Source organism: Diceros bicornis, chromosome 16 (genome assembly GCF_020826845.1).
Source record: "Diceros bicornis minor isolate mBicDic1 chromosome 16, mDicBic1.mat.cur, whole genome shotgun sequence".
Lineage (NCBI taxonomy): Eukaryota > Metazoa > Chordata > Mammalia > Perissodactyla > Rhinocerotidae > Diceros > Diceros bicornis.
The window spans coordinates 27,121,288-27,133,480 of record NC_080755.1 but is presented as its reverse complement, the minus strand read 5'-3'; the positions used below and the strand labels follow the sequence as shown (position 1 = coordinate 27,133,480).

At 36.0% G+C, this 12,193-nt stretch overlaps 1 protein-coding gene across 1 annotated transcript in view; it reads left to right on the top strand.

Moving 5' to 3' along the window:
• KLHL14 (kelch like family member 14) overlaps nt 1–11,616 on the top strand; it is a 95,294-nt gene extending 83,678 nt beyond the window's left edge. Inside the window, exons 5-8 of the mRNA XM_058556959.1 lie at nt 3,484–3,674; nt 3,756–3,914; nt 6,685–6,842; nt 9,484–11,616. Coding sequence (XP_058412942.1) covers nt 3,484–3,674; nt 3,756–3,914; nt 6,685–6,842; nt 9,484–9,624 — 649 coding nt within the window. The 3' untranslated portion in view covers nt 9,625–11,616. The remainder of the gene's footprint in view (nt 1–3,483; nt 3,675–3,755; nt 3,915–6,684; nt 6,843–9,483) is intronic.
• The last annotated feature ends 577 nt before the right edge of the window (nt 11,617–12,193 follow it).

Sequence of the window (12,193 nt, the reverse complement as noted above, 5' to 3'; positions counted from 1 at the left end):
TTTTCCATTTAGATCCTAACAGTGACACTGTGTGGATAAAGCTAGGAGTACACATGGACCATCAGATTAAGAACGGCTGGGCTAAAAAGAGAGCAAGTTCTGACAGGCTGACTCAGTGTCACAGTGTGGACGGAAGGAGCCAGATCAGAAAAAGTGAGAAATGAAATTTAGACTACATAAAAGGAGTTCACACTGCCAGAGGGAGATCTTTCTCTTATTCTTCACAGTCTAAACTTATTGGAGAGAGTGTTTTCATATTTGTCATGACTAACAGGCATTTTCTCTTCTAGACCTTTATGTAGTACATAGCAGAACTCACCACCTTACAACCCACATAATTCAAATTATCTAGAGATAGCCCATTAGTGAAATTAGTAAGTTAATTATTTCAGAGGCTCCAATACCTGTAATAGAATCATATGGAAGAGGGATACTGACTTACCCTTGTATCAATGCTGCAAAGAAATATCTGTGTTACTTTAGTATAGATTTTTGTAGATATGTGTCACTCTTTTCAATGAAACATTTTAACTTAAGAAGGTAAAAGCACTTTAGTTAAATAACCTTGACTTATCATATTCAATAGGAGAACAATTGAAATCTGGTTAGAGAAATGGAAGGAATCAGTGGTCCATCTGTATGCAATTAATTTTGCAATTGTTTTTAAACCTAATTTTATGTTTAGATGAGCTTTTACTCCTCTATACTAGGAAATCCCCAATTTTTTTTGGTTAGTGATTGCTTTGATAATCTGATTAAAAGCTTCCTCCAAAATCTTTCTCCAAACATATTTCTCCAAAAAATGCATAGGTACAACATATATATGTGTGTGTGTGTGTATATATATATATATACACACACAACATTTTATTACAATTTTATTATAATTTCAGAGCTTCGTGGACCCCTCAGAAGACATGGGCCCAGGTTAACAACCTTTACTTTGTGAAATCCATCTTGCCCACTCTTTATTTTCCTTTTTACCTTTCTCCTTCCTCGTTTTCCATCACTGTTGTTCTTCACCATCCTTCTGAATTTTCCACAACACACATTTCTTTCACAAGCATCAAGAAAATCTAGAAAAAACAAACATAGCCAAAATATTACTCCAACATTATCAATGATCCTAACAACTCCAGGACTATTAAAAAAAAAAAAACTGAACCATACGATCAAGCAGTCCTACTTCTGCAGATATACCCAAAGGAACAGAAATCAGGATCTTAGAGAGATGTCTGTTCTCCCGTGTTCCTTGCTGCATTATTCACAATAGCCAAAATGTGGAAACAACCTAAGTGTCTGTTGACAGACAAATGGATAAAGAAAATGTGGTGTATATGTACAATGGAATATTATTCAGCCACGAGAAAGAAGGAAATTCTACCATTTGCAACAGCATGGATAAAACTGAAAATCATTATGCTAAGTGAAATAAGCCAGATGGAGAATGACAAATACTATATGATATCACTTATATGTGGAATGTTTAAAAAAAAAAAAAAAGTGAAACTTAAAGAAACAGAGAATAGAATGGTGGTTGCCAGGGGCTAGGGGTGGGGGAAACGGGGAGAGGTTGGTCAAAGGGTACAAACTTTCAGTTATAAGGTGAATAAGTTCTGAGGATCTAATCTACAGCATGGTGACTATAGTTAATAGTACTGTAGTGTATACTTGAAATTTGCTAAGAGAGTAGATCTTCAGTGTTCTCACAAAAAAAAAGGTATCTGTGAGGTGATAGATGTGTTAACTTGACTGTGGGAAACATTTCATACCATATGCGTATATCAAACCATCATGTTGTGCACTTTAAATATATTACAATTTTATTTGTCAATTATACCTCAACAAAGCTGGAAAAAATAAAATAAAACTGAATACATCACCATCTATAACATGTACCATACCTATATGGTAATAAATCATCTAAACAAGCGTTAAAGAATTTAGTCGTCACTTAATATATTATTAGGAAAAGTTTATATGCAAACATCTTGATGGCTGATTTTTAAAAACTTTTTTGTCCAGGTAATATTTAACTGATGGTTCCTGAGTATGAACAAAATGCTGGACACCATGACAAACACTTTACTTATGTGTTCACAAATAACCCTGTGAGGAAGGTGCCATCATCATTGCCATGTTACAGATGAGCATCTGAGGCTGAGAGGGGTGAAGTAACATGTCAAAGGCCACACACCCAATAAATCATATAGCCAGGCAATCTGATTCCAGAGACCAGACCGTTAATCAAGATGCTATGTACTGCTTCCCAGAGATATTGGCGCTTTGTAAACACAACTTGGAAAATCCCCAAACCATATATGTTTATCTGATAAAACCTCTAGGGCTCCTCATCTTGCTATTGACATTGCCCAAGAGTCTTGGCATCAATTTTTATGAAGACCGTTAGTTCATCAAACATAAATTGTATTCTCTGAGGGGCTTGGCACTTAACAATAGTGCTTATTCAGTATTAGACCACGTGTTATCTTTATGAAATATATTATTCCAGTAGCATCAATGAGAAGAAAGAAGCAAAGCATTAAGGACTTGCTTAAGATTTCAGCCTAGTCATCCTAACTCCAAGTTTCTGAGGCCGCTTCCAACCTTTATTCTCCCCCAGCTCTCGTATCTTGTTAGTTACGAGTCTTACGTCTTCCTTTAAAATCTCTTCCACGTCACCTCTTTCCACGTCTTCTACTAAAACTGTAATTCAGGTCCTCAATACCTCACTCCTAGATTATGGTCTACCTCAGAACTGGTCTCCCTGACTCCAGTCCTTTCAACACAGCTTGCATCTTTTGCCTTTGATGGCATAGTGGGATAATTTAATATATAGCATCTCTTGAAGAGAGACTAAAAAATACCCCATAGCTTTGTAAGAATCAACACCGGAAACTACATTGGTGAAATTCCTGTAATTGTTTATATAAGAGCAAAATTTCAACACTATATTCAGTTCACAAAAGTTTCTCTATTTGCCATAGTACTGGGGGGAGAAAAAGAAAAAATGGTAATTGAAGAAAAATTTTGATGATGTAGTTCTCTTATAAATTGGGAACAATGACCCTTGAAGGACCATAAAGAAAGTGAATGTCAAGATAATTTATTATTGTTACATTATCCACCTCATTTTTCACTTTGTCTTACTGGGCTGTGATAGCCTTACAAGGTACCAAATATCCCAAACATTAGTGAACACCTGAACAGTGTATAAAAAGCAAGATACGAAGAGCTGAAACAAAGAGTTTGAATGAATTGAATAAATAGAGGTGAATTTCTCCTCTACTTTGACTTTAATATCAAAAATGTTAACCAGAATGGGCAACACATATGATTACTGTGTAAGGTCTCAGAATTATAAGGTAGCTATACAGGTAATTTCCAAAGGTATGCAACCCTTTCTGAAGCAGAATATACCTCCTTTCCCTGACTGACTGGGCTCCTTTTGTGATTTATGGTGGATTGTTGTTTTCATCATAGAAGAGCCAGTTTTTATGCATGTCGGTTGGAAAAACATTTATACGTTATTGGTGGAAGGAATGAAACCGGCTACCTGTCCAGCGTGGAGTGCTATAACCTAGAGACAAACGAATGGCGTTACGTGTCCTCTCTGCCGCAGCCGCTGGCAGCTCACGCAGGAGCAGTGCACAATGGGAAAATATACATTTCAGGCAAGTCATTCCTCCACTTTCTGCTACAAAGTTCAGCTCCAAGGCACTTTCTTGACTTGTATGTATATGTTTAATTCACAGGAGGTGTACACAATGGAGAATATGTCCCATGGCTATATTGCTATGACCCCGTAATGGACGTCTGGGCTCGAAAACAAGATATGAACACAAAACGCGCCATCCACACTTTGGCTGTAATGAATGATCGCTTGTATGCAATTGGAGGAAATCATTTGAAAGGTCTTTTTTTTTTTCTAATCACAATAACATTTGCATCTCATGTTTCTTGCTAAGGGGCTTTCTCGTTAGATAATCATAGTTAACCAAGTAAAAAACATGTTGACCAAATAAAATCTACTCTGTGTAAATTACCAGTACCCTTGGGCAAACGTTTATTTTGGCTCTTCTGCAGATAGGATTATTTTTAAGTTACCGCACACATTAAAGAAATGAATAATGATGTCTACAGAAAATAAAAAACGAAAGCATTAATAACTAAAAAGCACAAACAATTTGTTGTAGTAATGAATTCAGTAAAATAAATTATTCCTTATCACCAAAGTTATAGTAATGGATTTTTTCCAGAAAATTGTTTTTTGTAGTAATCTTATAGAACTTTAGTCATAGCTGCACAAAGAAGCTAACACGTGATTTTTCTTAAAGAAAACACTTTGTAGAATTTCATGTCTAAATTTAGAATCATTTCTTTTAAGAATTGAATATCAAACTATGATTCTCAAATTCTTTCTATTTGCTTTTTTAGATAAAAAACTTATTTAAAGCATAGTATTTTTGAAGGCATGTTTTGGCACTTTTCCTTGTCCACATATGTATATGACTGCAAATTTTTGTGGTTTTTATGCATGAATGTAACTTTATATGCATGTGTATAACACTGAATTTGACAGGAAAGGGGAGAGACCTCTGATATTGAGAGTGTTATTGAACTGCTTTGGGCTTCAGTTTCCTCATCTGAAAATAAAGAAACTGGTCAAATTGATATCTAAAACCCCCTCCAGCTCTGACCTTCCATGATCCTTGAAATTGAACTAAGTGGGAAACAGGCCATCCAAGTATGGTAGATAAGACCTATCTGTGCATTTATTTTTCAATCATACATCCATCTTAAAAAATGGGTTTTCTATTTTTCCTAATACATATTTACCCAGATGTAATAAAGACCAGACAAGTGTAACTTTTATGTAAATGTTTCCAAGTTCATATTCAACCAGAAATGTCAATATCCTAATCTATGTCTGGCGCTCATCTTAGAGCTCGCCCCACTGGGAGAGGATTATCTTTACTGCTGCAACTCTTCCCTTTTTATTCTTTTTCTGTTTCACTGGTGCTCCTTCATTTCAATCCATACATCATTCCTTTATATCAACATACTTTATATTAACTTTGTAGCTTTTTACATTAAAATATGATTTCTGCAAATTTCTTTTGCACCAGAATGCCTAAATGTTTTCGGAACTTTTCATATTTAAGGTTATGCTTGGACAGAAAAGACTTGGGTAATGACAACCTAAGTGAGAAACCAAAATTAGGTTGGCTCAGGGAGGCATCGTGGCATAGAAGAAAGGGTATGCATCTAAGCCTGGGTTTGAATCCCAGTTACACATTTATAGTTGTGTGGTCTTACTTAAGACACTTAACCTCATGTCTGTAAAAGAGAGATAATTATCCTTTCCTTGGTAATTGTGAGGATTACAGTCAACACATATAATATAGGTATTTATTACAGAGAAGGCACACGTATCCTCAGACGATGCCAGTAGAGCTTCAGAACTGGGAATTTGCCCAAATTCTTATTCCAAGTATATATGCTTCAAAAGTTATCATCAATAACCTTAATGGTAAAGGAAAGGAATATACCAAGAGTAGCAGTAAGCACATTGCTCTATTGTTCCCAAATCTATGTGATTTATTTTATGTTAGAAGTTAGTGGCCTGAAATAATCTGTCTACCTCTTCAAGAATGAAAATTATACTTTTTGGTCTACCTTCTCAATTACTTTGAAGAGTCCAGTATGTTGATTAATTTAGTATATGCAGTGCAATAATCAGCTAGCGTGCATTTAACTAGAAGAAAAAAATCGTTGAAGATTTGGTCTGCTCGGTGACCATGCAGCTCCTACTAAGGATGTTTGACTCCTTAAATTAAAGGCATGGTTCTGATGGAGTCTGGGAACCTAAGTTGTTCTCTAAGACCTAGTGACTCTCCCAATCACTAGGAAACTTTATCAAAAGCAGGAGAAGCCCTTCAGTAGAAGTTAGGCCCCTGCTCTAAACCTTGATCCTTAGTAAATACTGGAGACTGTTCATGTCATCATAGCTGTTTATAAACATAGGCTGTAAAAAAGGTAAAGATGCTAGACAACATTTTTAATTAATTAGAACATTTTGAGAGAGGTAAGTATTCATTTAAGAAAAACAATATAGTAGTTTAGTCTGTAAAACTGTGAGCTCTGAAGCCTGTTCACCTGGATTCAAATCTCAGCCTATCTACTTACTCAAATCATTCACTTTCCCTGTCCCTCAGTTTTCTTACCTATAAAATTGATATAACGGTATAACTATCTCATAGGGTGACTGAGGGAATTAACTGAGTTCATTTATATAAAGCACTTAGAAAACAACTAGCTTGTTATAAGCACTCTATAAAACGCTTGCTTTAACTCTTATTTTAAACTTTTTCAATAAGGTTTTAATAAACCATTTTTAATAAGATCTACCCCTGTATAATCAAATTTTACAAAAGACATCTAGTTAGAAATTCTTGGTTTGAATTAACCCCAAACACCCAAAGTTTAGGGGTTCTGTTTGTTTTTTAGGTCTTTCTGACATGTCTCCCAATTTCACTAGTCCATTTATTTATACACTTGTGTCTTCAAAGACACAATTATCTACTTCTTGACTTTAAACTTTTTTTTTTAAAGGAAGCCCTGGCCTTAAATTCGGATGCTGAGAGTTTGTTTTTTGTGGTTCCCTTTTGCTATGTGTCTTAGGTTTCTCCCACCTTGATGTAATGCTCGTGGAATGCTATGACCCAAAAGGCGACCAGTGGAATATTCTCCAAACTCCCATTTTGGAGGGTCGAAGTGGTCCTGGCTGTGCAGTGCTTGATGACAGCATTTACCTTGTGGGGGGCTACAGCTGGAGTATGGTATGTGTCCACATTTACCTCCTCCTGCTCCTTTTTGTTTGTGCTTACTTTTTATTTCCCTCCAAATGTGTTACCACCCCAACATGTACCTGTTAAGAGTGTCGGGCTTACATGCAAGCAGTAAATTAGTTTAAGTAGTAGAATAGAATCAATGTGGTTGCTGTACAGCTGGCTTGCTGTCTGGCCAACTGTATCACAAAGTGCGGTAGGTCTCTGGTTCTCTCCCACCCCCGTGCCTTTGTGATTCTGGCTTTCCAACTAAAAGTCAGACTGAAGTGGTTTTACAAATGTTCTGTTGAAATTGTTTGAATAAGAGAATCTGAAAAGTTTCTGACCAGTAAGGCATAAAAAATGGAAATTAATTGCTCAATAGCCACAAATTCTATTTAGGATGTGTTAATTTGCCATTGCTTTTCACTCTTTTCCTCTCTTTATCATGAAGTTTCCAAACATACACAGAAATTGAGAGTACAGTGGGCCTTCATTAACACGTCATACAACTTGAACATCCATCAACGTTTTGTCATACTTATTTCATCTATCCTCCCTTTAAAAAAATATTGGCTGAAGCAGTTTGAAACAAATTCTAGACATTATATTTGTTTCGCCCTAAATGCTTCAGTACTTATCTAAAAAGAAAATCATTCATTTATGTAAACACACTACCATTATCACATCCAACAAAATTAACAAGAATTGTTAAATTAAAATTGATTGTTGTTAAAATTGTTGTTAAAATTAAAAATAATAACTCTTTTGTATGCAATCCATATTCAGATTTCTCTTATCTGACTTGGAAAAAAATGTATTTTTCAAATTGGTATGTTCAAGTCAGGATCCAACACATCTCACATGTGTTTGATTATTATATCTCATACATCTCTTGCAATCTGGAAAATTACCCCTGCCCCACTTCTTGTTCTATGGCATTGACTTGTTGAAAAACAGGGTCAATTATCATTTAGAATATCATATATTCTGGAATTGGCTAATGATTACCTTGTGATATCTTTTTTTTTTTTCGTGAGGAAGATCAGCCCTGAGCAAACATCCACGCCAATCCTCCTCTTTTTGCTGAGGAAGACTGGCCCTGGGCTAACATCTGTGCCTATCTTCCTCCACTTTATATGGGACGCCACCACAGCATGGCCTGACAAGCAGTGCATTAGTGCGCGCCCGGGATCTGAACCCCGGCCGCCAGCAGAGGAGAGCACGCACTTAACCACTATGCCATGGGGCCGGCCCCCTGTGATATCATTTAAAATAGTCCTGTCTCTGTATTTTCTATAGACTGGAAGTTAGAGATAAGGACTTAATTAGGTTCAGCTATTTTCTTTTTTTTTTTATTTCTTTTGTTGTTATTATTTTTGAGGGGGCAAGAACACCTGAGGAGGTGGCTGTGTAGTTCAAATTATATCACATCAGGAAACACATAGTCTAGTGGCCTACGTATTCACTTTTTAAATGATGACTGATTTTATATTTTCCAATTACACTTTTTTTTATAAGATTAATTTGGGGTTTTAATAATATTAGTTAGTTTTATTCCTTTTGCATCAAACAAGGTTGTTATACAAAGTTTTAGAGGGTTGGCTCAGTGGTGTAGTGGTTAAGTTTCACACACTCTGCTTCAGCAGCCCAGGTTCCCAGGTTTGGATCCTGGATGTGGATCTACACCACACATCAAGCCATGTTGTGGCAGCGACCCACATATAAAATAGAGGCAGATGGGCACAGATGTTAGCTCAAGGCCACGCTTCCTCAAACAAAAAGAGGAAGATTGGCAACAGGTATTAGCTCAGGGCCAATCTTCCTCACCAAAAAAATAATGTTTGAGGGAAGCTTTAAAAAGTTATTAGTTGTATGGAGGCAAATACGTGTTGACACACATGACTAGATATCGGTACATGTGCTTGTTTGCTAGTGTAAATTGCTAGCTGCAATTGTATATGTGTTTGGAACCAGACATCAGGAATACACTTTCAGAAAATGATTATTAGGTTGGTTGGGAATTTTATTTGTTTTTTGCTTATGATAAAAACAAAGCTGTTTTGGTTTGGAAAAGGAAATGTTATAGAAGCACTAGCCCCAGAGGGTGACAAAGGAAACAAGATTAAAGACATTTTTTATTTCTCATGTGGCCTCTTGAAAATAAATCAATGTGTGAAGAAGTTGGCAAGATTTCCTTTCCAGTTTATTTTAAGCTAGTTTTAAATCCCATCTCTGATTCTCTACAGTAGTAAAATAAAAATGCAAAGGTGAGGCAACAATCAAAAAATCCAATTTACTTCAATTAATTGACTATTTAAGGTAAATTTTTCTTTATTTTAACTAAAACCAGCTGGATAATTTCCAATTTTTGGTCAATTATTCTACAGGATCTGTTGATCATCTAGGGTGTTCTAGGTACTTGACTTTTGTTAATAGTCACACACACACAAATAAACAAGATTTTGAATCTTGTCAATCTCCAGTTTTCCCCTGGAATGAAGCAGTTTAAAATCCACTGCTTTCATTTGGAATTTTTTAGCATGAGCAGAGAATCAAAATATTTTCTTCCCAATGTAAAGGAGATAGATAAGGTTGCCATTGCACTTCCCTGAACATCCTTTCCTAAATGCTCCCTGCTCTGCCATTGCAGGGGGCCTACAAGTCATCTACAATATGCTATTGTCCAGAAAAAGGCACCTGGACAGAACTGGAAGGAGATGTAGCAGAACCACTGGCAGGCCCAGCCTGTGCAACAGTTATCCTGCCCGCCTGTGTACCTTACAACAAATAACAGCAGGAAACCCTGGAACGAACAGTATCACCTTCTAGGAAGCAATGACATCACTATTATAATAGGAGCAGTGCATTCTAATGGTACCACTGCCGAAAACCACCCTTGGTTTCTGATGATTTACAAGTAACTACAAAAGAAAAAGACCTGTTCCTGAACAGATACCGTGTCTGTAACTCGGATCACACCAAACTTCCTGTGATGATAGACTCTTCCATTTCAGACTGGTTTTAACTTGTCCCAGCTTTACATAAACTCCTCACATGGATTGTAACTTTCAAAAGGAGAAAGACACAATACAGAAGAGTGCCCCCAGAGAGACCTAAGATCAGTATTGTGCATTGTAGTCTACCTGCATGTGATCTATGTTGACGTTTTGGGGATATTGTGTTCATGAATAATTCAAAATTTGACCCACCAAAATGCTTACACTGTATCACAGAAATTGCCACTTGATTCTATATTCCTAACCTGTGGCTACATCACAGACTCCATAGGCAAAGCAGTTATAGAAAGTCATATAAGATTAAAGAGGAACACTTCTTTTTATATAACTTTGTTTCGTATACCTTCTGCCCCTTACAGCACCTCATGGGATCAGAAAAGAGAAAGATGTTGGCTCTTGTAGCAATTGCTTTCTGCCCAGTAGGTTCTAGGCTAGCCAGAGTCATAATTTCTGTGTCCTTAATTTTGTATGCAAGATTAAAACAAAACACACTCTGTCACTATTCAGTTCATGGAGGCTCATGCTTTCTCATTTTTTGCAGTATATAAGTAGTAAACACACCTGTTATTTGCTTCAAAGGGTACAACTGACACAGTCAGTCATACAATAGTGAAGAGATTCTGTTGGATAACACAGCTGATCCAAACTTAACCCATAACGAAAACTGGGAGATTGCTTTCAGGAATTCAGGGACAAAAAAAGAGAATAATTTCTTTTAGGTACAATCCCACTTGTCTCTGTCCCTAAAACACATAATTTCAAAGAGCCACAAGAATGAATTATAGCTCCTGACAAATATTTCTCCCTCTTCCTCACCTTTGGATCTAGAAATGTCTCTAGATTTGGCTCTAGAAAAGCACAGAACTTACCGTCATTCTTCCCCTAACTCATCCTGTTTTGTTTGTTATCACCAGAGATGCCTGAGCTCAGTTCAGTGAGCAATTGCTAGTCGTCTTTAGGAGCATGAGGAATTCAGGAGCAGAAGGTCAGGAGAGCATGACGTAGTCTTAGTGTGGCCAATCAAAGAACAAAACCGGCAGGAACATGAATTTGATTTTCAAGCTCTTCGGAGCTGGAACAACAGTTAGGAGTAAAGTCTAAAGTATTTTTTTAATCACCCAGAGATGTTGTTGAATCCCTCAACAAATGTGTCGTTCAAAACAAAAGCTTGAGGAAGCCACAGATTAAAAATGCCTTGGTGATAAGCTGTCACTGCGGAGCATGTCAAGATGGATGGGTGTACTAGAATCCAATGCCGTTTCTACAGTAAAGTGCAATCTTTGTTGTTTTTGTATTTATTTGTATGTTCAGATCCAAAGGATCCGTTGTAAAAAAATATATATAAATATATATATCCAGTGCAATCAACTTTCATTTCTTTTTCCTTGAAAGCATATGACTATATAGAAAGAAAGAAAATTTACAGTACAGTACTTTGTGAGAAAATTCCAGCTGACATCATGAAGAGAACAAGGTCTGCTTCAGAACCTTTTATCATCACCTGTCATCATTTCTTCTGAAAGTCACAGTTTATACAAGGATATTTGCTTTCCTTAGACTTGTTCTTCATTTATTTTTTATTTCTAGCCAAAATAAATAAAAGCATTTATGAGAACTATAAGTAAAGCTTTCTATGTTTCAGAAAGACACAAACTAGTAGAAAGTGAAAAGTGAATAAATAAGTCACAGAGAATGTAAATTTTGTACAGTATTAGAATGTGTAAATGAAGCTTGCTTGGAAGGGGAAAACTTAAAATAAAAACTTTATATACTAATTCAACTGTCTCTCCTATTCCTACTTATAAAGCATATGTATAAATCTCTACATTGAATTGTTTTAAGGTTTGTAATATGTAAATGCATATATATTTTTATTCTGAAGATATACTTTATAAGTTTATTTATCTTCCTGGAAATATGTAAATATATACAGTATAGACAATGCTCAAAATTATGGAATGCTTTAGGAAAAAGTTGTGAGTTAAAAATCATGAGTCGAATCTGATTTTCCACTGGAGTACTGTTGTAATAAGGCATAACTTATCCAAGATCTAATAACTAAATATTTATAGAAATATGTATTAAACAATAGTTGCATACCTTTCTATAGAATAAGTGAATCACACATTTAATTAGATCAGTTATATAAACACATAGTGTTCAATTTCATTTTCTTTTCAAAAATCTGAAAAAGAAGTTGTGCAGAGCAAGGAAAGGGGCTTTGGGAGACAATAGGGGGAAACTGAGGCATGTAGCTGAAGGTAGCATTGGGCAATCTTCCAGGCAAAGAACCTACGAGCTAGAAAGAATTTACTTTAATGCTTCCCAGCCAAATCCACCATT